At 42.2% G+C, this 25,321-nt stretch overlaps 7 protein-coding genes across 15 annotated transcripts in view; 4 read left to right on the forward strand and 3 right to left on the reverse strand.

Annotated features, from left to right (window-relative positions):
• The first annotated feature begins 155 nt into the window (after positions 1 to 155).
• LOC6549562 (carbohydrate sulfotransferase 13) lies at positions 156 to 7,161 on the forward strand. Its single transcript, XM_001974444.3, has 5 exons — positions 156 to 549; positions 1,239 to 1,310; positions 1,694 to 2,460; positions 5,918 to 6,389; positions 6,446 to 7,161. The coding sequence occupies exons 3-5, from the start codon at positions 2,173 to 2,175 to the stop codon at positions 6,673 to 6,675; spliced, it is 990 nt and encodes a 329-aa protein (XP_001974480.2). The 5' UTR covers positions 156 to 549; positions 1,239 to 1,310; positions 1,694 to 2,172; the 3' UTR covers positions 6,676 to 7,161.
• Positions 160 to 2,095, forward strand: LOC26525973. The gene is made up of 3 exons (XM_015157232.2): positions 160 to 549; positions 1,239 to 1,310; positions 1,694 to 2,095. Exons 1-3 carry the CDS (start codon positions 175 to 177, stop codon positions 2,090 to 2,092), a joined length of 846 nt encoding a protein of 281 aa, XP_015012718.1. The 5' UTR covers positions 160 to 174; the 3' UTR covers positions 2,093 to 2,095.
• An 815-nt stretch (positions 7,162 to 7,976) lies between the features above and the next one.
• Positions 7,977 to 8,843, reverse strand: LOC6549561 (electron transfer flavoprotein regulatory factor 1). The gene is made up of 2 exons (XM_001974443.3): positions 8,628 to 8,843; positions 7,977 to 8,519 (listed from the first exon to the last, which is right to left on the reverse strand). The coding sequence occupies exons 1-2, from the start codon at positions 8,667 to 8,669 to the stop codon at positions 8,304 to 8,306; spliced, it is 258 nt and encodes an 85-aa protein (XP_001974479.1). The 5' UTR covers positions 8,670 to 8,843; the 3' UTR covers positions 7,977 to 8,303.
• Positions 8,844 to 9,221: 378 nt separating this feature from the next.
• Positions 9,222 to 25,321, forward strand: part of LOC6549573 (transmembrane protein KIAA1109 homolog) — a 30,778-nt gene continuing 14,678 nt past the window's right edge. For 4 of the 7 annotated variants that reach the window (XM_015156439.2, XM_015156437.2, XM_015156438.2 and 1 more), the window contains exons 1-8: positions 9,222 to 9,881; positions 12,138 to 12,417; positions 12,473 to 15,623; positions 15,681 to 15,884; positions 17,874 to 18,414; positions 18,475 to 18,755; positions 18,821 to 18,941; positions 20,119 to 20,699. In XM_015156439.2, coding sequence (XP_015011925.1) covers positions 9,759 to 9,881; positions 12,138 to 12,417; positions 12,473 to 15,623; positions 15,681 to 15,884; positions 17,874 to 18,414; positions 18,475 to 18,755; positions 18,821 to 18,941; positions 20,119 to 20,699 — 5,282 coding nt within the window. In that variant the 5' untranslated portion in view covers positions 9,222 to 9,758. Of the gene's footprint in view, positions 9,882 to 12,137; positions 12,418 to 12,472; positions 15,624 to 15,680; positions 15,885 to 17,873; positions 18,415 to 18,474; positions 18,756 to 18,820; positions 18,942 to 19,408; positions 19,505 to 20,118; positions 20,700 to 25,321 lie in introns of all 7 variants that reach the window. The other 3 variants (XM_026980531.1, XM_026980530.1, XM_026980532.1) reach the window with 2 other exon arrangements.
• On the forward strand, positions 10,741 to 11,999 carry LOC26526390. Of its 2 annotated transcripts, none has more exons than XM_026980535.1 (2): positions 10,741 to 10,792; positions 10,845 to 11,999. In XM_026980535.1, the coding sequence occupies exon 2, from the start codon at positions 10,972 to 10,974 to the stop codon at positions 11,731 to 11,733; it is 762 nt and encodes a 253-aa protein (XP_026836336.1). In that variant the 5' UTR covers positions 10,741 to 10,792; positions 10,845 to 10,971; the 3' UTR covers positions 11,734 to 11,999. The 2 variants fall into 2 exon arrangements, with proteins under 2 accessions (XP_026836336.1, XP_015012797.1); XM_015157311.2 differs by having other exon boundaries at positions 10,875 to 11,999.
• LOC6549559 lies at positions 20,878 to 23,213 on the reverse strand. Of its 2 annotated transcripts, none has more exons than XM_015156607.2 (5): positions 23,002 to 23,213; positions 22,751 to 22,949; positions 21,423 to 22,692; positions 21,128 to 21,365; positions 20,878 to 21,064 (listed from the first exon to the last, which is right to left on the reverse strand). In XM_015156607.2, the coding sequence occupies exons 1-5, from the start codon at positions 23,065 to 23,067 to the stop codon at positions 21,053 to 21,055; spliced, it is 1,785 nt and encodes a 594-aa protein (XP_015012093.1). In that variant the 5' UTR covers positions 23,068 to 23,213; the 3' UTR covers positions 20,878 to 21,052. The 2 variants fall into 2 exon arrangements, with proteins under 2 accessions (XP_015012093.1, XP_001974477.1); XM_001974441.3 differs by having other exon boundaries at positions 20,878 to 21,074.
• Positions 23,204 to 24,963, reverse strand: LOC6549574 (nucleolar protein 12). Its single transcript, XM_026980534.1, has 3 exons — positions 24,394 to 24,963; positions 23,947 to 24,330; positions 23,204 to 23,890 (listed from the first exon to the last, which is right to left on the reverse strand). Exons 1-3 carry the CDS (start codon positions 24,875 to 24,877, stop codon positions 23,391 to 23,393), a joined length of 1,368 nt encoding a protein of 455 aa, XP_026836335.1. The 5' UTR covers positions 24,878 to 24,963; the 3' UTR covers positions 23,204 to 23,390.

Genomic DNA, 25,321 nt, shown 5'->3' on the forward strand with positions numbered 1-25,321 from the left:
ATAAAAAACTTTTCAAATATGCGCGCCCATGTAGAGGTGTGAGCTAGCTATCGATATATCGACAACAGCGATAGCTTCTCTCCAGAAGTATGGCAGCGTCATAAAACAGCTGTTGCAGAACATATAAAAATTGTTTTTCGGCATATAAAGTAAAGAGTAATTAGGAGCATTACAATGGACCGCAGTGGCAACAGAGATCGTTCGCCATTCAGAAGAAGTCAACTGGAACCATCTACACTCAAGGAGAAAAGACCAGAAAGGAGTAATGTGCTTACCTACAAGAAACTGCAGAAAATGCCGCTCAATTTACGCAAGAAGGCCGTGCGAGAGGCTCGCAATAGAAACGAGCCCATTCTAGGAAAGAAAAAGAAGCGGAGGAGCAATCCCCGGTATGTTAAGACTGCTCGCCGCGTGCGGAACGACTTTGATCGATCTGAACACAATGCCATGTTGGCCAGCACGTCCCAGGAACTACGACGCATCCTGCAGGATGTTCAGGCTCTTTCCGACATTCCGCACGATATAACAAACACTGAACTGCGGGGGGAGGTAATATCATCATATTATTTGTCTTCTGGTACCCAGTCTAACCCGCGGAAGGCTTATAATACTCATATCTCGGGAGGCACTAACTAAGGCCCTAGACCTTAGTTATATTATATTAATATCAATTACCACGTTTCAAGAATATGGTTGCTTATCTATTTCATTGAAGTATGTATGTTGTGCTTTATAACTAGTCAATCCTTTGCAAAAGTTCTCCCTTCATTAGTAAATCGTGTTTTGACACAATCTTGAAAATTGTATGTATGGTCGGTCAATCATTTGAATGCTACTAATTCGGCTTAGTTCTAGATAATTCCACACTTTCTGCAACATTGTGTTCAAATCGCCTTAATCTGCATAATAAAAGACTGCAAATTTTGTTTGATAATAGACTGGTTGATTGACAAAACTAGATCGCCAAAACTAGGTTCACCAAAGTGCAAATATGAACAGCCTGTATGGCTTCCATATAACCAGTTAATCCTCCAACCCACTAATACCAGTTGCAATTAGCACTTTGAGCTGTTCGTTCTTGCTTTGCTTTCGTCACCGATATTGGCCATTGACTACTGACCTACTGCCGTACAATCAACGTGCTAATTGATGGACTTTTATTATGAACATATCCGTGCCCCTTACGCGGATCCATTGCGTACTGGACGTACTATAGTCTATATATTTCACAATTCCAGATTGCTATCGCCGAGGGACGGGCCACAACGATCTATGTGCAGCGGGATGGACTCAGCACCCTCACAGTGGTGGTCAGTATTGCATTGAATTTTTGAATTGATTTTTATCGCAGCTGCTTGCACTTGCTTTCTGCAACGTCGTCAATCAAAAGCTTGAGCTCTGACAGAAAGTCATATATAATAAGGCAGCGAAAGTAGGTCAGAACCCTTTTACATTCTTAAGATGTTCTCCAGTTATTCTACTACTAATACTCCATAGACTTTTTAATTCCATACCTTTTGAACACACTAAATCCAGATTCTTCAACTGCTTACCAGGTTAAAGTGATTTTTTGGCTCTCCAGAATATTTCTGGCCTGAACTTGCTGTCCCATAGTTAGGCTTAAACCTCTCCCTTAAACTCTCTTGATGTCTCTTGACAAACTATTCTCCTCTAACTGGTCGGTTTCTTGCAGCTCCACCACCACGAGCCGACGATCGCTCAGCTGAAGAGGGCAATTGCTTTGATCTCACGGGCGCAGCACAAACGCACGCAGCGCGAGCGGTGCGAAGAGCGTTTTCGGCGTCGGGGAATCGCCGACGACGCCGACGAACGACGGCAACCAGTTGCGGTGGCCAGCTCCACCGGCGAGTTAGTCTACTCCGCTCAGCGCAACGGGCACGATCATCGCGCGTTCGTCTCGTGGCGGTTTCTATGGCGATGTTTTGGACTGCTCAACGTGGACACGAATCAGCCGATCGACGACCAACGCTCCAGCGGCAGGGCTACTTTAAAGGAGCTGGGCATTGAGAACGCAGCCACCCTAAAGTTCGTCCATCGCGTCAAGTATTTCGGGCGCCAGCGACAGAGTTAAATTCAGCTAAAACCAATGATAGTATCTCAGTCGATTGTCAACCACCCGATTCGAAAGTCGGGCAGCAAATCGCGGTTAATATGGATCAACTGGTTTGGCTTTCGTTTTGCATTTCAATCGGCGTTTTGCTCCTGGGAAATTTCTCCACTGGCCTCCCGTTCGAAGATGGCAATAATAATAACGTTAAAATTACCCGCCGCAGCTTGGAGCTGACCCAAACCATTAATATTCAACGACAGGAGTTCATGCAGCGCCAATGCGAGTTGCTCGGCGACCACACACAAACTTTAGAGGATCTCAGCGAGCTGCAGATGGACCACATGATCGTGGACAAAGAGCACAGGCTGCTATACTGTTATGTGCCCAAGGTACGTCTGAATTAACTGGAACGGGAACAAATTCAAATGCTGGCTCTGCAAATTGGGGTGCGAGATAGGGGCATGTGGTTGTTTTTTGTATAAATGGGCTTATGCAGCTAAATATTTTGATTACTTGTTTTATATTGAGTTTATTCGCGGTAGTTTTTATCCAGTTTTCAAATTAATTTTGCAAGATTTAAACTCCTGTATTTATCGTTAGTTTAAACCATATCCGGTAAAACAATATCTGACATTTTTTATTAAGCTTCTATAGAAAGAAATCAATAATCGTTGTATTCATGAATTACTTAAATTTGATCGCAGTTCAAATAACAGCATCCCCAAGCATAAATGTGTTGATAAATCTACTCCGCGGTTGCCATGTGCTGTGCCATTAAAGACCTCAGCATACATTAGTCAAAAATCGGCATCTGTGTCTCAGTTTTCAGCTTTTGCCTTCGCTTTGTTTATAGAAACTTGTTTCTCGTCAAATTCAATTTGAAGCACATGCTGAGGTTTTGTTGATGTTGCGGCTTTGGCATCGGTATAAATGATGCTTGATTGTATGTATGTTTATTTGGCCTACAATTAGACTCAAGCTTTGCTAAACGACATCGCAGACATTTCCCCAAATAATCCGATTTTCCAGGCATAAAATCCTGACAATGCGACTTAATTGATTAGATTAACAGAGTGTTCAATAACGAGTGCATTTGATTGCTAAGCTCGCGCCACTTCTGGCTTATCGAAAAGGGGCGTCCGTTCTCGTGTCAGCTTTATATACCCGTAAGTGCATACAATAATAGTGCTGATTTCATGCAATTTAACGATCAATTACAGCGGCCAGAAATCCACGGCAAGCTGCAATTATGACCTCTCTCAAATGGCCAGCGATTATAGGCCAGCCGTTTGTAAGTCGTTGCCATTTAATTTGCATTTGCCATTAATCTTAAAGCGCAAATCTTTTAGATTCAAGTCAAAGGCCAATGTGCGCTTAGATTCTGTCTAGCTATTGGCTCCATTTGATAATCGTAATTTTAAAAAATTTAAATAGATTTAAATTTAGCCCAAGAGGCCATCCAATGACGCGCATGGCTCTAGATAGTAGTAATCTATTCATTAAGTTAATGTGTTGCCCACTGATGAGTCGCTTTCGGATTTTCATAATTGGATTAGGAAATTAAATTTTTGGGGAATCAACTATCAAAAATTGCCTTGCAGGTTTTCCCTTATCACAAAATGAGTTATTGGAAAACATCAAACCAGAATTTTGAGATTAGATTGCAGGTGTTTCTTGGGCATTTGAAGATGGGTGAGTGGCACGGAAATAGCATGGTGTTTCATGTTGTCGTTGCCCTTTGAACCCTCACAACTTTAACTTTTATGGAAAGTTATTCAATATGCACTAAATTATAGGTACTTCGGGACAGTGAAGAGATTCAGAGATTAAAGTAATTTGTATTGTTGCACCGCTGAGGTAATTACATTGTTTAGTCTACTCAACTTGACTGGACTCGCAAAGCCCCCAAGATAAAGCCAAACAAGATTTGCTAGCAACGCAATGCTAGCGTTCCACTTGCCTGGGGGCGTGTTTGGGTAACATGCCACCTGAATGGCCCGACACACGTTCCCTGTTATCTTGGCATTTCTTCAATGACTATCATTCCACATTAGCGCGACTGGTTTCGATTTCACCAAGCAGGAGGGGTCAGTGGAGCCTTACAGATCTCAATTGCTGGCTCCGCATTCCCATTCGCATTGCCACTTGTTGAGTGGCTAGCTTTGCATGTTCCCTCGGATCGTTCTTCCATGAAGTCGTAAATTGTTTATGCTTACCCTTGGCCAATACCCTCGCTAACCAGCTCCACCTTTTCTGCCCCCCAAAGGGGCTCGCCACTCCGGTCGGTCACTTTATGTGACCATCGCGTGTTGCTTTAATGGCCATAAAGAAATTGCGTTAGATTTAGGTTGTTGCGTTTATCGCTTACGTATTGGGAGGTTATCCAACATTTTGCTGGCCCTTTTTGTGATTATGATTCTATATTTATCAGGTATCGGGAATGACTCGAGTAGCCTTCACTAATATGTCCAACATTATATTGCCCTTCTTAGTGATTATATCTAATACTCAAATAGGGATTCTAAAAAATTTTAAACAAAAGGCTGATCGACGACTAACAAGTAACGAACTACGCCTGATATTAGGTTTCACGTGTTATTTCATCTGGCATATTGACACTTTCCCAAGTTTTTAAAGTTGTTTAAACACTCAACAGCTCACATTCACCTGCAAAGCTTGTCTAAGGATTCGGATTATTTAGAAAGTGTTTGTAAACAGTCAATCAATTGAGATAAGTGACAGGGAAAAACGTGTATTTTTGCTTAAAATAACAGTGTGCATTTCACTTTAGATCGACATTTTGACATATCATCACCTTGCCGCTGATGTTTTTGTGTATTTCTGTATATTGCCTCACATTTTACCTACGCTTTTCGCGGGCTAAACGTACATGGACTTGTTTGCTTTTGTAATGTGAAATGTTTTTGCGGTGTTTAATTGGGCTCGACATTGGCCGTCCAACAAAATGCCTTTGTATATATACTCCGACTCGTATTTATGTGTTTAGCTTGCCCCTAGTTGTTGTAGTGCATAGTTTTCGTTAGTTCACTTTAACAACTTGACTTATTGCCCAATGCCTCCAAGTAGAAAAACTCATCCGGCCATCTCTCTTGGCGAAGATTATAATTTATTGCACTTGGCAATTAAAACCAAAGTAATTCAGTTCGTCATATGTTGAGGAGATTTCATTTATCGCTGCCCCCTGAAAGTCGCAGTTTTTTGTCGGTTCCTCTTGCTTTTCGTTTTTTATAAAAAGGTCTTGGTTATTTTTAAATTTTTTATATCACATATTCACTTAATGGTCTCAATTTCACTTCACGTAAACTTTATAAAATCATTGCTTCACTTCAATTAAATACAAACTCTCGAATTATTAACTGTATACATTAACCACTAATGTCGATTAATTAATTGTCTAATCACAGTTGATTGTTGTGTCAGAACCCTTTTTACTACGTCAATCTGTTAGAATTTAATTACAATATAATTGTCAGCTATTAAGAAGACTATCAGTAAGTAGTGAATAGTTTTATGGTGAGTGTGTAGGATGACGCCTGCTCATAGATAAATCAGTCCATTATATACACGATCCACTCATGAACAATTTTTTGGAAAAGGGTTTCATGTATTCTGCTTATCGGTTGTGTCCTATCTTTATATTCATTGGTGAAATGCGTGATTCACTTCTCCGAAATCTTGTATTATTTTTCGGGAAACGCAACCTTCAATTTGCAATTCTTCATAATGTAAACGAAGATAAATGATTTTTCTTGTTTATTTGGTTTAATTGGCCGAAGAGTAGTGTTCAACTAAACAAATCCATAAATATGATTCTTCGTTTTCCAGGTTGCGTGTACAAACTGGAAACGTGTGCTGATGATGCTCACAAAGAAGTGGCACAACGGAACCGATCCCCTCCAGATTCCGGGATCTTTGGCTCACTCCGTGGGCATGTTCACAAAGTTCTACGATCTATCTGAAGCGGAACAGCAACATGTTCTCAGCGACGAGTACACGCGATTTATCCTGGTGCGACACCCGTTCGAGCGCCTTCTCTCCGCCTATCGGAATAAGTTGGAGGGGGATGCCCCCAGTGCCCGCTACTTCCAATCGCGCGTGGGACGCCAAATCGTGAAGGAACTGCGGCCGGGAGCCAGCAACAATTCGCTGGAACGCGGCGACGACGTCACCTTTGGGGAGTTCATCGAATATCTGGTCACTCCGGAGCTAAGCCGGGCCAATCAGTCTGACTACAACGAGCACTGGGAGGTTATAGCCAAGCTGTGCAATCCCTGTGTAATGAAATACAACGTAGTGGGTGAGTTGTAATATCGTATTACCGAGACACCAACGCTTACCATACCATTTTCCCAGGCAAATACGACACTCTCTTGGACGACTCCGCCCTGGCTCTCTACCTGGCTGGAGCCGACAATCTAACATTCCCCACTGGCCACAAGCCTTCGAGCACTCGAGCCAATCTGCGCACCTATTTTGATCCCTTGCCCATCGGTGCCATACGCAAGCTGTACGATATATATGAGGAAGACTTTCGACTCTTTGACTACGCACTGGACGAGGTGCTCGGCTTTGAGTTCGGCTAAATGTGGATAGCTGCTCTACGATATCCCCAAGTCACCACCATAACGCTTTCCACTGGAAAAGAATGTGATTTTAGGCTAGGACTTGTAGAATTAGGTGTACTCCAATGCGAATATTATTTTTGTTCTGTATGCCTCCCCGCGCACAAATCTTTCCAAGGGTTTTGACCGTAAAACTTAATTATAATAATAAATGTTTAATCCTCTAAGGCTTATATATATTAGGAAATTCAAAGTGTCAATGATTTAGTGTTTACTTAATACATTAGGCATCAAATATAGTTGCAAACGCATTAAAACTCCGAATTTCATTTCATTACTCCAGCGAGCAATTTAGGCTAAACAAATTGTTAAGTTACAAATTTTAATGATGTTCAGCTCTCAAGAATTTCATCAAAGAACTAAACTTCATTAAATGCATTGATTAATGGGAATAATTATAGGCTTTTAAAGTCAAATAAAGTCAAGATAATTCTTTTGTAAACATCATATTGTTGATAAACGCGTCTTAATTAATGAGATGTAAATATGGTTATTTACTTAAGATTACTTAAGTATTTTGCCTTACCAGCTCTATCAATTGAAAGTCCGTGAAAGACAAGCCTACGTCAATACGAAAATAGCTGACAGATTATCATGTAACAATCTATTTACAGTGAGCGTGCGCTTTTTGCACTGGCATTCCTGCTCCCTGTTATCAGTAAAAGGCACGCTGATAACATTGAATAGTGAATGGTAGAAAAGTAGATCTTTAGTTGCATTGCAAGGGAGCTTTCATGTTTTCGTCAGCGCGAAACAAAAAGCTCAATCAACTCGAAAACGTCGGCGGTTGTTTATCACCAAAACATTGACAGTTAAATGGTCAGCGTGTGCTCTACATATATGTACATATACGAGTATACTGGGGCGACCTGCGATCAGCGGTCAGATGAATTTAAATACGCAGTATTGTCAATACGCGACGGCGAGACGGCGCCCAACGCATTCGGTATGTTGGCAGGCGTACCGAATATCTGATAGATACTTTTATCACAGCGACATATCCGAAATAGACCTAGATAAACATACACCTGCCCGGCCCCTTCCGGCGGAATCGCTCCAAGGTCAACGCTTAGAGGGAAAGTGGGTATCGAACCGGAGAACGTACACCTGAAATGGGAATATGGCTAATTATTGCTAAACTACTTCCAAAATGGTCTTAAAACAGGAATGATAACGCCACACATGTTAACATTCCAAGCAACCAAGTGTCTTGGCTATTTTTATAGCAAAATACACATTTGTTTTCAAATCATGAAAGTCAATTAGCTTATTCAATGACTGCTTCGTTTATTCGCTACGTCCGTTTTTCGCTTTTTTTGGTGCCTCAATAACAAACTTAAAGTTGGACATTGACAAGACATTCGAAATTATTGTTGTGTTTGGGTTGCGTTTCTTTTCTTTTGGCCGAACAATATGCATATCAGTATGTATATGTTTGGGGTATATGTTTTGTGTGCGACAAGCAAGGCGAAACGTATCATGTTCTCACGATTGTTCCTCCTCCGATCCACAGCATCAGTCCTTGAATTTTCGCCACGATTTCCGCATCGCTGCCACGCCTCCTGCCCTCCGTATTCCGAGCCGCCCGCTTAGTCATTGTAGCTGTAGCGCTGCTTAACACTTCGGTATTTCTTCAGGGAGTACAGGGCCTCCACCTCCTTGGCCAAGTAGCGTCCTTGGGCCAGCAGGGCGACGATCTTCTTGGGGTCCTGCTCATCCTTGTGGTTCATGAAGGCATCGTGGATCTGCTTCCTGAACTTCTGCGGCCCGTTCAGGCCGGGATATTCGCGGCCCAAATACTGCAACTGCAAGTGTTTACGCAATGTCAATTGGGGATGGTCTTGGTTGAACTTTTCTCGGTTTTTTGGGTGGGTGGGGGTGCACGTGCCGCCGGGAAATTGTGCGCAACTTACGTGCTTGTAGAGGGTAATGACTTTCGAGCGCAGCTGTGACATCACCAGTGGTCAGCGGAATTGGTTTGTTTGTTAAATGCAAGTTAACAACTGAATCGCAAGAGCTTTTCTCTGCCTTCAATTTATTTTATTTCGAGCGAAGTGAATCACACGGCTGTTTGAAAGGGACTAACGCGTAGCCGCGAGTGCCCCGTTAGCGATGGCAGCGTGAGGACTTTCTATGTCGTGACGCGTCGTGACCAGATGACAAAGATAGCGATACTGATATATTTCAACCGTAATTAATTGGACATCTTTTGACAATTAATTCGATGAGAAAGATTGAGAAAACATCAATCATAATGAAAATTATTAATCAGTTTAATCCCTGCTGCGTATATTGTTTTATTTATTATGATGATGTTTATGATGATTATTATGATGTTAAAATATATTTAACAAATATGACTAGAGCAAAATCAATAGAAATTGGTTTTTAGATTAGCTCTTTCTTATGTTTCGGAAAATTGTATTTATCAAGCTTGACGCGCCATCATTATGAGAAACGTGCGCATCTCTACAGTGAGCCGTAACTATCGCACGTCTCCCGGCGTTGCCAACTATCTAATGACAGCTTGTTGTGTATCCCTGATCGATCAGCTGTTCGCGAAGAAGTAACGATGGGAGTGTTTTCGTCCGAGGCGAAATTATTTTTATTTTTTTCGCGCTTTATAGTTAGCGATAAATGAGCTAATCAAGCTTTTAACGCGACGGAGTAGCTGCAACTCTTGCTGTGATAAAGGGCAGTACGCTGCCTCGATGAGAAAGCGAGAAAAAACGAATCGAAAATTGAGACACCCGCGACCTCCGAAACAAAGTGGGAAAAATCGAACCTGTGTGCGTGTGTGTCTGCGTTCAGTTACAGTGTGTGTAGAATAGTAAATTTAATTTAAAATAAGGAGCCCAATGTGTGCAATCCATAATCGAATGATATATACAGCCTGCGATCGGTGATAATGAGCGCGGCGATGAGTGATCGCTAATCGCGAGTACAAAATCTGAGTAGCAGCAGTAACAACAGCAACATCAACAAAGGCAGCAGGCGCATCCAACCCACACCGCCCCGCACACACACACACACAGAGAACAGCGATGGAGGCGTTGGAAGTGGAGGACACCAGCGATGACAGCCTGCCCATGGGATTCCCAGAAGTGGGCACCTGGAACAGCACCCACAATGTCTCCTTGAACGACATGAACCTGGATGCGCGCATGGTGAGAATACGCTTCAGAATGCGACACTTAATACTCATCATGAGGGCATGTCGGTATAATTTGATTAATACGACTGGCATGCCAGTGAATCAACCGACAACTGGCCTTACCTCCACGTTTATTGCTTTAATGGTCAAAGGGAGCAGCGGAAAGCTTATCAATCAGCGGGATTTGGTCATTGACACACACATACTCCTCCGCTTTCTCACTCCGACACCCTATCGAAGATAAGACTAATGGTTTCTAGGCTAATCTAGAGCTCAAAATATAGAATGAAGAATTCCAAGCTTCCTGTATATTTCGGATCCAACTATATTCCATTTTATTAAAGTATTTAAGCTCATTTAACACTCAATTAACATTAAAACTAAAATAAACTGTCCATTAAGGCACTGAAGTCCCACTAAAAATACTTTAAAAAATAGTAAACCCATAGATTACTTGTGTAATAAATGGTGCCAATTTTTTGTTTATTTGTGAAAATTACCTTACTTCATCTAATCGTAATGACATAAATTATTGTAATAATATTGCAGCAAGTAGGTTTGATCATGTGTTTGTTCGTGCAATTGTAGTCCGCATATAGTTAGCTTTTATATGTGGACATCTTTCAATATAGAACACTAGAAATGATTTTATATAGAATTTATAGAGTGATTTATTAATGCTTGATTTGGCTGTGATCATTTATTCGTTCGAGAAGTAAGGATAGGCTTGAGTAAACATAGGTTTATAAATCAAAATTACTCTGCCGTGTTTAGATTCCTTTCGTCTTGTAAAGCCGATTCATTGAAGCCTTTTTCCACTCTATATAAAGACTTCAATATTTTGGGACTAGTATACATTTAGGGACTAGCATTTGAATACAAATTTCCAGAATCGAACGTGCCCATAGAAAAGCTGTCTGTCAGGTAGAGTTTAGAAAGTCGCATTTTTTTCTCGTTTTCAACGCAGTCATCAAAGAAATCATCAAAATTTCCATTATCCCCAAAGACATTCAGAGTGCAATTATTTTCGTGGTCTGAAGTCAGCTAAGAGAATCCAAATACTTGACGAACCTTGCAACTGCGACAATCTTCCCAGTCAAGATATGCAGGCTTTGCGAACGCTGATTCAATTCCTCGCAACGCGACATGGCCAGATTCTGACCCACATACGGCGAGCCAGTGGGAGCAGCAGCTTTCCCGAGTTGGTCTTTTTCGACGACGTCGACGACGTCGAGCCGGACGATGAGCAGGGAGCGATAGATCCTCAGTATCCCATTCTGCACAGCCGCCATACTGATCTATTCTACTTGCCGCACTGTGTGGGTCTGGCTTATCAGGGTCTTATTTCTTCGGGGGATCAGCCTTATGCCGCCGCCGACTATCCGGCCGATGATCAGACTTTAGTCAAGGGAAACGATAACATTCTCGGGTCTGTGGTCGCACCTTCCGAGATGTGTGTAGTGGCTTGCCCCAAGTTGCTGGTGACCTACATGCGTCGCCTGTTCCATCATCCGTATGCCCGCTTTGGCAGCTCGATGAACTTCAGCATGATTGGATTGCGATTCACGGACACTGATGCTGATGAAGCCCTACGCTCTTTTGTAATCTTCGCCACCCACAATTCGCGTGAGATCATGAACAATGGTTATTGGGCGGACTTTATCAATCCCCTGACTGGTCGCGCCCACTTCCGGGCCGCCCACTCCGGCCGGAAGCAGGGCATGGATGCCCAGCTCCTTGGCCGTGGTTTCAATTTATCCTATGCCAATGGCTGCACCATTATTGAGGAGGAGCGGAGGGACCAATTAACCGGTTTCATTTTCACAGACACTCCCTGCAAGGTTCTCGAGTCCTGGTGTTCTTAGAAGATCATTAAATCACTGCACAGCTGCTTATTTCAATGTCTCTGATTGTGTGCACATTAAAGTCCAGTTGCGAAACCGTATCCCCCACCATATTCAAGAGGGATTTTAAAAAAATTTTACGTAATTCTCGGACCTTCTCATTTTGATTAAGCTCATGGAAATTAGTCGCATCTGTGAAGTAAATAGAAATATTGTACACGATGTTATTTTTCTACAGCGATGGCAAAGATAAGAAAAGCGGCCTAAATTGTACAGGATTTATATAAAATTTGCTTATAACTTTGAAAAATACATTTGTAAACCGACAATTCCAATCAATTTTATTGTTTTCTTAATGTCAACCAACAATTACATTCATGGGCATATAAATATATATATTTTTGCTCGATCTAAAATCTTTTTAGATATGGCTGCTCGCATCGCTGCTGACCACAATCACCTGGGTGACGTACATCACCTTCTACAATTCTCGCGTGATTGGAATGCTGATAACGAAGATCGCGAATCGTTGGTTCATCAAGGGCGCGTACTTCAAGATCGGTTCCGTTGCCCTAAATCCGCTGGCAGGAAAGATAATGTTTCGAGATTTTGTCTATATCACATATGACTACACAGTACGGGCGCAGGACGGATACTTCATATTCCGCTGGTGGCGCTCTTATGTGCCCAAGGATGTCTCAGAAGGTGAGTTGGCGTTACAGAGTAACCGGACTATTTTGATAACAATTATTTTTCATAGATCTTTCCCACTCGGACACGCGCCTCTCGGTCCAGTTAAATGGCTACGAGCTGCACATATACAACAGATCGGATTTGTACGACACGCTGGAGAAGACCTTTGGTCTAGAACCGTCGCTGCTTATACCAACAGATGCGGCGAGCAATGAGGAACGAAACAAGCTGAAGGAGCACCACATGAACCTGGAAAACGCACGACAGAGCCAAAGGATTCAGAATGTCAAGAACTCAGAGGCTATGCAGGCCACCACCTGGCGGGATTTAATACCAGTGATTAAAATAGACGTCTGCTCCGGTCGCTTTGTGTTTGGAAACCGATTAACGCCGACTACACTATCGATTTCCGTGGAGGAGGCCCATTGCACCTACAGTACAAAGCCAGCTGTCTGTAGATTGGATCACTTCATGCACTTTGTGAAGGCCAAAGTCGAAAATGCGAAAGTGCTCTTCTGTCCGAGTCCCAAGTATACGGGTTTGATTGATGAGCCACCACGATACATGGGCGAGGGCTTTGTGGTAATGATGTCCAATCAAATGGATTTATACTTCTACATGGACGAGCCAGGCGTTGTGCCGGAACATCCCGTACAGATTGTCCTGCCCAACGGTGACGTTGTGGAGCCTTCGCCTCCGGTCTGGGGCATAAATGCAAGGTGTCTCAGAGGCACTGATTTCAGCTATGGACCTTGGGCAGATCGGCAAAGAGATCATCTGTACAAGTACTTTTACCCATCAGATTGGAAGGAGGCCGAAGTTACTCCCACACCCCAGCCAGGAGAACTTCGCAGTTATCAATCCTTCGATGTGACATTGTGCGTGCTTAATGAGGCTACTATTGACATACTCTTTTCCAAAGAAAAAGAGACGAACGCAATGCACATTACCGTGGGACCTGCTTCATATGTAGAGGTAACAATTCCCTGGGTCACACAACTCGATGGTTACACATCGAAGATCCAGGGGCAGCTCTTCCACGTGGAGGCCACCACATCGCTGCAGTATCGCAGCCTGGCCGAATTTGAGTCCTTAGAGTACAAGGTGCGCATACACTACCCGACCAAGTGGAACGCACCACAGGATTGGAGCATTTCTCTTTCCGGCTGCAAGACGAGTGCTTTCATCGTGTACAAACACAAGTGCTTCTTCCAGGATCTCATCGAGGATTGGGCCAATAAGGCCAGGCCTGATATACTCAGTTTTGTTCCGTATACCTGTAACTTTAGCATACGGCTGCATGAGTTCGAAATCCTAATGCTGTGCAATGAGTACAATTGGATCGATTGCAGCAGTGCCAACCAGGAGAACAATCATTTGGCTTTCTGTGGAGACGTCTTTGAGATGAGTTTCGCCCTGCCCTTTGACGATTTCCTGCCCAAGACGGTTACTCTTAAATTTTGGATCCACGGAGAGGGTTTGGATTTGAGCTTATACGTGCCGGAAGTGTCCTCGGTGCGTCCTATTGTTTTAGCCATAGATGAGAACGCAAGACTGCTGACCAGGGAGGGCAAACTCATCCGGCGCCCAGAGTTGTACTCCAAGAAGTGGCGCAAGATTTGCCAGCGCTCTGCCGGTTGGATCGACTGCTGGGCAGTGCCTATTCTGGCACTGTCGATTCAGTATGTCTATCATCCTGTTCCACCATTAGGACCAGATCCTCAAGCGGATATAACTACGCCAGAAAAGGAGGAGATCTTACTGAGTCCTATGAGGATACCGAAGGTTAGAAAATCACCTGTTAGTAGCTGGCAGCAGCCACCAGAACAGTATAGTATGTTTGATCCCGGAACGCTGGCCGCGGACCATGTTACTGTGGAACTGGAGATTGGTAGTTCCGTGCTTATGGCTTATGGGAATGTGCTGCGAAACTTTATCAGCTTGAAGGAAAATATTTTCGGCGAGGATCAGAATTTCACGGATATGGAGCAATCAAATGTAAATATGAAGGAGCCCGGAGTTGCCCAAGTAAATCCCAAGGATCAACTTCTGGCCAAAGAAAAAGAGCTGGCCAATAAATCCATTTCGGAGACTCAACCGCCCGAGGAAAAGCGCAAACCCTTCGATCCTCGTCTATATCGTCCACTGGAGGTGATGGTTTCTGTTATTGTACATGACATTCAAGCGCACGTAATGAAGAATTGCAATGAAGATGATCCACCATGTCCGGTGGTTCTAATTGAGAGATTTGGCTTTGAGATGAATAAGAAATATCATGAAACCACTCTGCAAGTACTAGTTAGTCCGTCGTATTTGCTGACCTCGGATTGCCTGCAACGGTCGCAGAGGGAGCAGCATATTAACCAGGGTCACCTAATGCTCTCCGCAGTCCAGGTTAGAGGTCATGCCATGTTCAGTAATGAGGGCTGTGCTCTGGACGAGGACACTTTGGAATATTCCTGGCTCGTGGAAGTGCAGTTGGGCAAACTCACCGGAAAGCTTACCCTTCCACAGCTTGTTAACGTCGTTACAGGTCTGGAGACACTCATACTCTTGGCCATTGATCCGGAGAACTGTTTAAAGTCACCTAAGACAGTAAGAAACTGCCATCACGGAGTGCCCAGCAATTTATGCCCCCAAACCAAGGAAGAGAAGAAGTACAAGTGTCCCTCCTCCGAGGATATAAAATACAAAATGACACGCGTTTCGGTGGATGCAGTGGATGTTTATCTGATAGAAAGTGGCACGGCCTTGCATGCCTGGATCTCTCCCATTCGTTTGGCTAATTGTAATCTTCACGGCCAGCGGGTGAAGTCGGGGATTTCTGGGTTGCTGCCCTCCATTCTATTGCGTTTGTTCATGCTCCACACGACGAGCTCGACATTCAACACCAACACCACGGGCAGTAATCGTTCAGGCAAGCTAAGGCGAGCTGATCAGGACTCTCTAAAGTCTCAGGATGCAGGAGGCTCACATTACGCTTCGCATGGAAAGGCCGGCAAGCGAAGCTCCAACTCCTTCTCACGGCGAGATTCTCGGGAGGAGGCCACGCGGAAGCTTAGGGGAAGTTTTTCGGAACCACATACCAAGCGTACACCAGAAACAGAGATATCCGAAAATTGGGTGGAGGTGGGCTGCACTTCGCTGGGTCCCATTTTGTTGGAGGGAGCTTCGGCACTACCCATTCCGGATCACGAACTGCATCTCGTGCAGCACAAGTAAGATCAGAATTTATGTCGCAGTCCAATGATTCTAATTTGGTTTTTACCTTTCAGTTTTCTGCGTGAGCACGATGCCAAATTTAAGCGACTGTGGTTCCTGTGGTCCAATAATGGAAGTGCATTGTCCTCCAGCAGTGAGATCTCACGTTGTGGCTGTATCGGTGGATGTGCCTTTTTTGGAAGCAATCGAAATGGACAAAAATTCTTCAAGCCAACGGCACAGGATGCCCATGATAACTATAATATTGCGCGATATTTGTGAGTAAAATGCCATGTTTAAGCCAAAGACACTAGAATAATAAGATGCGTAACGGCCATCCATTGGTTTTGCACTATGCAGCCACTTTTTTGGTGGCGGCAGTAATTGCTCTATTCCCGCTCGCATAAAATTGAGAGCATAAAAAGTGTGAGTGAAAACAGTAAACAAAAAAGTTGCGCTAAAAGACGATTTTCGGTCCGAAATCAATTTGATTAATGTTTTGGTCAATATCGTTGTAATATGAGCTAAATATTATTTAAAAATTTATGCCGTGACTATTCTTTTTTTTTAAGAAGTTGTTTTAATATTCTTTAGTTAAAATCGCCGCTCGAATTAGCTACCGTTTACATATAAATATTTTTATTATTAATTATCTGTAATATATGTATTTTTTGGTACCCAGGGAACACCATGGGGAGGACATTACAATTGTAATGGGGTCGTATATTTATATTTAATTTAGTCGACTCGAAGACTTGAAATAATAAATGTTAAACATAAAATATTTCCATGTTCCCCAACTAAGCTAGTTTTCTAAAATTATTATAATAATTATTATATTCACTAGGTCTATGATGTAATTAAATAATTATCATATAATAATTCGATAATTCCTAAATAGTTCTAGTGAAGACTGTAAGGCATGTTTAGAGTCACAAAATATTATATTTCAAGTAATCTCTCTTACCGGTCGAGCTTGAGTATAGTGTATGTGTAGTGTATGTACCGGTGTATGTATGTATGTATGTATGTATGTATGTATGCATGTATGTATGTATGCATGTATGTATGTATGTAGTGTATGTGTTACTTGCACAAAGTAGTACAAATTGTCTTAATTAAAGCCTGAAGAATGTTTAACTTACTGTCGGAACTCATGGTTATTGCCGCTTTTAATATTTGCTTAGGAAAAATATTTTCTTGTAGCCCTATAATTCCCAACTAGTTCTAGTGAGGACTGTAAGGCATGTAAGTCATTTAGAGTCGCAGTGTCGGTCGAGCAGTGAGTGTAGTGTATGTACCGGTGTATGTAACGGTGTATGTAACGGTGTATGTACCGGTGTATGTATGTATGTATGTATGTATGTATGTATGTATGTATGTATGTATGTATGTATGTATGTATATATATGTATGTATGTATGTATGTATGTATGTATGTATGTATGTATGTATGTATGTATGTATGTATGTATGTATGTATGTATGTATGTATGTATGTATGTATGTATGTATGTATGTATGTATGTATGTATGTATGTATGTATGTATGTATGTATGTATGTATGTATGTATGTATGCATGCATGTGTTACTTGCACAAAGTAGTACAAATTGTCTTAATTAAAGCCTGAAGAATGTTTAACTTACCGTCGGAACACATGGTTATTGTATGTGTTCTTAAGTGTGATTACTTGCAAGATCAAATCGGCATCCCTCTTGAACAAATAACCGGGCAAATGTCATTCATACAAGTGTTTGAAATGTTATAATATTTATTTTAAAATATTTATTCATAAAAAATATTTAAAATACAATATAAAGTTATTGTAAAGAAATTGATTACCCTACATAAACTATTATTTTGTCATAATTATATTAGTGAGTGAAATAGTGAGGTCTTTAAAGTGAGTAGTAAAAATTGTCTTAAATAAAACCTATAAAATGCCCGAAACGTATTTGAAACGCGTATTGAAAACGCACAATGGCAACGTATGAATCAAACGTATGAATCTGTCCTGTTTTTCATCCTTTTTTAAATTTTTAAGTCTATTTTTTCGTTTTTTTTCTCAATCTGTCCTTTTTATTCAGAAAAATATTGGCATCACTGAAGCGTAGAGCGCTCTCTCTGGCTCTTGAACAAAAAGCTCTAGAGCCAGCCCAAAAAAATCGTGTGCAAAAAAATCGTATGGCGTTACGCATCTTATTACTCTAGTGCCTTTGTTTTAACGGAGTGTCTAAGTCAAAGAAATACGCTTACAATTTCAGCATCATCAACAACAATAAGGACTTTGGTTTCGGCGAAAGCATTCTGCACCAGGGTCAACTTGTCTTCCACACCCCGCCCTACAGTCTTCATTGTGTTTCGCTGTACGACACAGCCGATTTTAATGGCAAAGGCCGCCTGTACAGACCAGCTGGAGATCTGCGGAACGGAAGTCTGAAGAAGACGGATCTCTGCTCCTTACCCGATGGCACTAAGTTTAAGATCGGGGCAAGTGGAACAACTGGAGTTGAGAAACCTGAGCCCAACTGCCGAAATAAGTCTCGAGAGAGCATTGGATCCCCGAATACGTTGGAAAGGAGAACCAAGCGTTATCCATGTACGCGACAAACTTCCGTGGAGGTACCCTACGCCCGCCTGCTGGACAGTCCCTCCAAGAAGCTACAGCTGCAGCACGAAGCTGCCGGCGACGCGGGAAGTAGCCATCGACGCGGTTCCGATTCAAACAGGTTGCGGGTTTCACCACCTAAGACTAGCATTTCCGACTCCAGACTGACGGGGGATGTCCTCGATGATGAAACAGAGGTGCGTCACAGTAAATTATTATTTGTAATAGCATTAATTGTAATATATTGTTCTTTGCAGATACCGGACGAAATGTCGCACTCGGCGCCTCATTCACATCCGTTGGAATTCGAAATCGCAGATATTGCACTACACGTCCAGGGACTAGGTGGAGATCATCTCCCACGCGAGGTGCAGCGCACTATATCGTTGACATCGGAGAACCCCTCAGAGATGTTCTTCTCTGCCGAAGAAGATATATCCAATGTGATGTCTCAGCGTGGATCTATGAAGCAACGAAATAGTGTAAATAGTGGATCCGTGGTGCTGTCTGGAAAGAAGCGATTCTCATCGGATCTAAGGTGCCTATATACAAGTTATACCCGCCCCCATAATATTTTTGCTAACAGTATTTATTCGAATATAGCATTGGAGCCCAAAACGATAATGGAAGTCACACATTACCCACATATCGCAGCGATCTAGAAATCCACGCTCCCGACGGCAACAAGACACTTCCAAAACGCCCGCAGAGCACCACAGAACTGGTAAAGCTTATAAAACAGATCCTCAAACACCTCGATTACGTATTTTATAATGTTAGGCCCATTTACTCAGTGAATTATCTACACCAAGCGCGTTTAGCTTTGCTGCTTTCAGGCCAATTTTAACTCTGTTTTTAACTAAATTCCATATCACCCATGTATTTATCAGGGCGGCAATATTAAACCAATTCGTAATATTATGCGATTCGAGTCTATTTCAGTGCATGCTTCGCTCTTAAAACATAAGTCTATCTATACATTTACTTTAAATAATTCTTAAGCAACAATTTTTCAATATTGGCTTACACTTCAAGGCAAAAATTGGAAAAGTGTTGCTAATTTTGTTAAACTGTAAGCCACACCTAAAATCTATTCCTTTCCTCAACTCGACTCATCTCTAAAATCCGAAATCAATTAATGAACTAACCAAATCGATATAAAAACCAAAACCTAAATCAAAAATCACCCAGAACGAAGACGCGAGACGCATTCACGGTCTTGCCACACCAATACGAAAAATAACAAATATCTCATCTCGTCCTGAGTACCGACATTTTGTTCATGATGTGAGTAGTTCTTAGTACCAACAACAAGCAACCCACCAACCTCTTCTAACTAACAAGTAGCCTAACTAAACCGAAATTCGAATGCTAGTCTGTTCTGAATAACCCAATGTATCTGTAGATCTTTGTTACCTTATAAGTTTCAAAAAATTGTCAACAAATTCTCGGTGATCAACAATTGCATGGATGTTGAGTACTAGTGCATGTAGTCTATTGCTCCTGATCTTATCTTAAATTAATATTATGAGCTTTGGGGCTGAAAGGTGTGGGTTAATACCAAAATCAATCCACAAAAAATTCCATTTCGATATGTTTTTGTTTTAAAATTAGTATCATTTGTCAGCTGTCTCTTAGTTTTGAAAACTTAACTTTTGAATTATCTGGCCGTTTTAATGTCAATTCGAGCAACTAAAAATGATTGCAATTTGATTTTAAATCTTAAAATTTGTAACGCAAAAACGGACTTAAATCTTTGCTGCACTTTAACAAATAGTTTCTCACAGTTTTCTGCTTGTGTCCTTTGAACTGGCTATTTTAGTTGTAGAAGCCGAAAACAAACTAGTTTCATGTTCCACCCAGAATAAATCTAATTAAATTGTTTCCTATTCATTCTACAGGCCGATTCTCGTGGCTCATCATCTGGCACCCCATCGCTGTCTTCCAACTCTTTCATATCAGCCATGTCTTCACAAGAGGATGTAGCATTGGTCAATCTGCACCAGCAGGTCAACAGGCCAATTATCGACTCACCTTTGCTGATGGCCAGCTACCTAAATCATTTGTCGCAGGTGAAGTGCTTCAACTGGAATGGATGTTCCTTTCCCTTGGGTCCAGATGTGTTCTCTACTCCCCTCTTCTCGGAGAACGAAGACGGCGGATTAACCTATATCGGCAGCAAGATGCTTCCCCACTTTGATCTTTACTCCTGTTGGCGGGAGATTAAAGTGGTTCCTCGATACGAAAACGCTACTGGGAGCAACAGCTCGGCTACATTTATGGGTGGACCCAAGTCTCATCCCTGGGACCCCAGTGTGCTCTTAAAAGAGGAGGAATCGGACAAGACTACGAACGGTTTTGATGATGGGGAGTTCATGAGTCTGCAGGCGGAGGGAGGTGCGGTCTGCACGTCGGTGGTGGCCAGGCTAAAAGGCCAACTGAATGTCTTCCTTACCCCGCTTCTGCTGGAGGGATTACAAAGGTAAGTGGCGCTGATAATAATATAATAATATTATAAGCTTACAATTGGAAAAAGAGCCTATATTTTGATAACGAGCTGACAACTGAACCTTGCCATAATCGTAGCAAATGCAATTCGAATTTTATGAATCAAAGCAAGAAATAATGGAATAACAAGTCGCAGCTCTCGTACTTCTGGTTTATCATTTTATGGGTGCATTTAAAAAATATACAATGGCATTTATTAAGTGTAGCGTATAATATAAATAACTCAACTTCGCTTGATGCGCAAATGGGCGAGATTGGACGCCCTCAGCCCCGAATGGGCATTGATCTGGCCACCCTGATCCCGCGGAAAAGAGTCCATCAGCTTCTTTATATACGTTTCTTTGGAGTTCTAATTGCGTAAAAATATATATTCTATAATGAGGTGTGGGGTTTCCCACTCACCTCGGGGGAGTCATCACTGTTCTTATTCTCGCGCTTTTTCCTCATGTATGCTGAATCCAAATTGAAGTGCTCCATGGCTCTGGGCAACTCTTCGGTGAGTTTGTCCATGTTTAACGCTTCGCTTTCTCTTCGATCCTCCAGCAATCGATGCTCGCCACCAGCGTTTTCACTTTGTATGTAGTCGTTCTGCATTTGAATTAAATAACGTGGTGGATCCCGAGCATTATTGGCAATAAAACTTTAATAAAAAATATACAGAAAATGGTAAGGCAACAAAAAATGATAAGTATGTTACCTTTCGCTATCGAAGAGATGTTCCTGCTTGGGCAGATTATCGTTTAGCGGCATCAGCTCATCCTTGATATTCGTCTGTTTATTGTTACCTTCATTGTGCACGTGCTCCTCAAATTGCTTCTCTGTTTGTTCCCTTTTACGATGTGCCATCCTGGAGAGCTGATGGAGATCGTAAGGATCAAGTGGAGCTGCTTCATTCGCTATCGGTTCGTTTTCAGGCCTGTCGACTCCCCCTATATATGATACTTTCTGATTCCGATTAAAGTTCTGTTCACCTTGATGCAAACTAGCTGGATGTCCATCATCAAAGTTTGCCAGATGTTCTCTCTCCCAGCTGTTCAGATGATCTTTCTCATAGTTATACTGATATTCTGAATTGAAATTAGCCTGATGCTCCTGCTCGAAATTACCCAAATTGCTCAAATCTAAGTTACTCTGATATTGCTGTGCTAATTTAAACTGATGTTCTTGATCCAAAGTGGGCTGGCTTCTAAGTTCCAAGTTTGTAGATTGTTCACGATCAAACTTCAGATCTAAGTTGGCCTGATCTTGCTCTTTTAATTTGCCTAAGCTTACGGGGTAATCCTGCATGAAATTTTGACGACTATACTCGTCTTTCAAATTAGATTGATGTTTCTGCTCTGAACTTATCTTGCTATCTTTTCCTAAGAGGAAAAGCTGACCTTGCTGCAAACTCGCTTGGTTTTCTAAACCTAAGTTACTGTCAATCTCCGAGCTTGATAGATCCATGTGTGCATCATTCAATGGTTCACCTTGATCATTTAATGCTGGTATGAGCTCCTCACCCAGTTGCGCATTTCCACCTAACTCCCGCCTAACTGGAATATATTCCTCATCCTTAAGTTTGCTTCTACTTTCCTTGCCTCTCGATTGCCTGTTGGCGTGGCACAAAAAGTCATCTGCCTCGCATTCGGAGTCATCTTTTGGTTTCTTGCACTTCTTGTTTTTTGGCTTCGGAGATTTGGTAGCTTCATTATTCAGATCGTCGTCCATATAGCCACCGGATTTTGACTTGCAATTGTCGTAAGCGTTTTTATTTGAGCACATTCGAGTGGTTTTCGGCGCACAAGTGCTTTTCTTTGGGCAGCGCTTGGTGGTCAGGCAAGTGGGTTTCTTGGTGCACAAAGCAGGCTTGATTTCATCGGAATCCTCGTCGTCCCGACAGCCATCTTCAAGACCTACATCCATGTACTGAAAATCCTGCTTGCGTATATTGGCCACCGCTTGTCTACCATGGCCTGTTTGACTTGCTTTCTTTGAAAAGTTCCAGCCGGTGACAATGAAAGATCATCTGCATTGATTACTTACCGTCAGAGTCGACATCTTCATCTCGACTAAGGCGCTCATCTAGTAGTTTGTTCAAGGAGTTCAGATCATCTAGGGTTAGATCTTTAAGGCTCTCCTGAACCTCAGCATCGGTAAGACCAGTTGTGAGGTCGGGATAGTCGGCGGGATCGGCTAAGTGAGCAGTCAGGACACTCAAATCCTTGGAATTGGCCTGAGATTCCTAGAGTACCGATTGTATAATCCCGTAAAAGGGCAATTAACCATTACCTTACCACAGGAAATGCATCCAGCACAAAAGGGGTAACACTGCAAATTAAGCAGATCCCAAGCAGCAACATTTTATTATCGATGTATTCTTAACTGAGCATTATTTCAAAGCTCTGTTGATTTGATGCCATGACTGACAGCTGCTTCTGTCAAACTATTCGCTCAATTAAGGTAAACTTAAATAAAATTTCGGAATACACATAGTTTAAAATTTCGCATTATATTTTTAAGTTGTCCTTTGATTAGTCTTTCAACAATTACTTAGTCAACATAATCAAACTAGTGTCCTGTACAAAAACTGATCCGGTGGTCAACTTCGTAAAAGAAAGTCGAATGAATCTCATTGGATTGTATTGCAACTTATTCAAAAACTTATGCCTAGTTTAAATGTATTTTAACTCTTTTGTTTGGGTGCTATTTTTTTGGCAAGAGCTGTTTGTTGGTCGTTGCTCTTCTTTTTAGGCTTCTTGGCCTTCTTGATGCCGTCGACCTTGACCCCCCGGTACTCTGACTTCTTCCTTTGACCAGTAGCTGCTCCTTCTTTTTTCGTAGTACCATTCTCCTTTCCCTTCTTCTTGTCTAGCCGTTTTTTTGCGCCTGCCGAGTTCTGGTTCTTAGCTTTGGTCTTTGACGACGTTTTAGACGCAGCGGAGGCAGCACCAGCGTCGCGTACTTGTTTGGCACCCAGTTTTTTGACTTGATAGCGCTCCACGTTAATAGGCCTATCGTCCAGAAGCGTCTGATTCAGTTCAAGCGCTAATCCCACAGCATCGGGCTTTTGGAAACAGACGTATGCTACCCCTTTGCAGCCCTTGTCGCCATCCTGCAGGCAGCGTATGTAGTCTATCTCGCCGCAGCTGGAGAAGATCTCGCGCAACTGCTCCTCGTTGGCCGCTGGATGGTAGATTTAATATTAGCACTTTGTTAAAACTACTCTATTTATTACTTACAGTATTTTAGGCTGCCCACGAAAATGGTTCGCTTGGCATCCTTGTCATTGGGCTGTTCATCCTTTCCTTGGCCAAAACCTTCCGCCTTGGCCGCGGGAGTAACTCGCAGGTGATTTTCCTTGAACTCGGTGCCATTCATAGCCAGCGCTTGCTTGGCAATATCGGGGTTCTGGAGCACCACGTAGGCGTTTAGGGAGCCGGCTCCCTTGCGCTGTTTGTGCTTAAAAAGCTGCTTGCCACCGGCGGTGCGCAGCCGGATGGATTGAACCAACCCGTAGGGCTGGAACAATTTCACTAGCTGGACGCGTTTGGTGTTAATGGGCAGATTGCCTACGAAAACGGTGGACGCCTCGTCTGCGGGATTGCGTTCCCGCTTAACTCCTTCTGTGGAATGGAAATGTTGCAATTGATATATCTATGGGGATATGGTTTATGTATTATCCCTACCTTCATTCTTATTATTGGCTTTGGCTTTCTTGGTCACTTTTCCTTTTGCTTTTGCCTTTGGGACAATCGTTGGTTTGTCCTCTAGCTTTTCCTTTTTGATGGCCTTACCTTCAACTTTAACCGGCACTTCTGGTTCCTTCTTGACCTCCTTGGGGTCCAGTTTATTCCTATTACCTTCAACTTTAACCGGCGCTTCTGGTTCCTTCTTGACCTCCTTGGGGTCCAGTTTATTCTGCTGCTTCTTCAGCTTCTGTGCCTGCTTCTTGGCCTTCTTTTTTTCGATCTTGGCCAAGTCTTTCGCGGTCAATATTTTGGGATTGCCCTGTACAGCGCCCTTTACTTCCCCTTTTGGCACTTTAAGTGTCTTCTTTTTGGGCTTTACTTTTGTTTTCTTGGTTACCTTACCATCCTCCACAACGCCGAGCTCTTTTTTAATCGGTTTTAACTCAGCTTTTTCTGATTTTTTGGCTTTTGGTGTTTTCATTTTCACGCAAATAGTTCCTCCCTCACCAATAATATGTTTTTCTACACGTGTGACCAAAAAGTGTGCCCGCTCATGCACCCTCAAATAGCATTGATTCGAATTAAAAATACTGAAATGTTAAACAAAAGTATATACCAAACTTACGGTTTTTATTTTTTAAATCGCAAACTTTTGAAAAATTTTATGTGAACTTTAAATATATTCTAAATCTGTAAAATAATTTATTAAACCACGTGTCTTAGCATATTTTTTGTTTTTTTGCGTATTTGGGCAACAAAAATCTTTAATACACTTATATAAAAGTAGATTTGTAAGCTAAAATATACTTTTAACGCTAATACAAATTTAAAACCTCAGCTAGTAAAAATGGGAACGAAAAATTTCACAATTTTTCAGGCATATCACTTGGTGAAAAAATATTTAAATTAAAAAAAATTACAATTT

This window comes from Drosophila erecta, unplaced genomic scaffold (genome assembly GCF_003286155.1).
Source record: "Drosophila erecta strain 14021-0224.00,06,07 unplaced genomic scaffold, DereRS2 tig00000092-arrow-pilon, whole genome shotgun sequence".
Lineage (NCBI taxonomy): Eukaryota > Metazoa > Arthropoda > Insecta > Diptera > Drosophilidae > Drosophila > Drosophila erecta.

What these genes read in the sequence shown, in the direction of transcription:
- LOC26525973 (XM_015157232.2), top strand. Translation starts at nt 175, where the DNA reads ATGGACCGCAGTGGCAACAGAGATCGTTCGCCATTCAGAAGAAGTCAA. An exon ending in ACACTGAACTGCGGGGGGAG is followed by an intron (nt 550 to 1,238) that starts GTAATATCATCA and finishes TCACAATTCCAG; the next exon opens with ATTGCTATCGCCGAGGGACG. An exon ending in TCAGCACCCTCACAGTGGTG is followed by an intron (nt 1,311 to 1,693) that starts GTCAGTATTGCA and finishes GGTTTCTTGCAG; the next exon opens with CTCCACCACCACGAGCCGAC.
- LOC6549562 (XM_001974444.3), top strand. Translation starts at nt 2,173, where the DNA reads ATGGATCAACTGGTTTGGCTTTCGTTTTGCATTTCAATCGGCGTTTTG. An exon ending in TATACTGTTATGTGCCCAAG is followed by an intron (nt 2,461 to 5,917) that starts GTACGTCTGAAT and finishes TTCGTTTTCCAG; the next exon opens with GTTGCGTGTACAAACTGGAA. An exon ending in AATGAAATACAACGTAGTGG is followed by an intron (nt 6,390 to 6,445) that starts GTGAGTTGTAAT and finishes CCATTTTCCCAG; the next exon opens with GCAAATACGACACTCTCTTG.
- LOC6549561 (XM_001974443.3), bottom strand. Translation starts at nt 8,669, where the DNA reads ATGTCACAGCTGCGCTCGAAAGTCATTACCCTCTACAAGCAC. An exon ending in TCATTACCCTCTACAAGCAC is followed by an intron (nt 8,520 to 8,627) that starts GTAAGTTGCGCA and finishes AAACACTTGCAG; the next exon opens with TTGCAGTATTTGGGCCGCGA.
- LOC26526390 (XM_026980535.1), top strand. Translation starts at nt 10,972, where the DNA reads ATGCAGGCTTTGCGAACGCTGATTCAATTCCTCGCAACGCGACATGGC.
- LOC6549559 (XM_001974441.3), bottom strand. Translation starts at nt 23,067, where the DNA reads ATGTTGCTGCTTGGGATCTGCTTAATTTGCAGTGTTACCCCTTTTGTG. An exon ending in TGCTGGATGCATTTCCTGTG is followed by an intron (nt 22,950 to 23,001) that starts GTAAGGTAATGG and finishes TCGGTACTCTAG; the next exon opens with GAATCTCAGGCCAATTCCAA. An exon ending in ACAGTGATGACTCCCCCGAG is followed by an intron (nt 21,075 to 21,127) that starts GTGAGTGGGAAA and finishes TTACGCAATTAG; the next exon opens with AACTCCAAAGAAACGTATAT.
- LOC6549574 (XM_026980534.1), bottom strand. Translation starts at nt 24,877, where the DNA reads ATGAAAACACCAAAAGCCAAAAAATCAGAAAAAGCTGAGTTAAAACCG. An exon ending in AGCCAATAATAAGAATGAAG is followed by an intron (nt 24,331 to 24,393) that starts GTAGGGATAATA and finishes TCCATTCCACAG; the next exon opens with AAGGAGTTAAGCGGGAACGC. An exon ending in CGTGGGCAGCCTAAAATACT is followed by an intron (nt 23,891 to 23,946) that starts GTAAGTAATAAA and finishes TCTACCATCCAG; the next exon opens with CGGCCAACGAGGAGCAGTTG.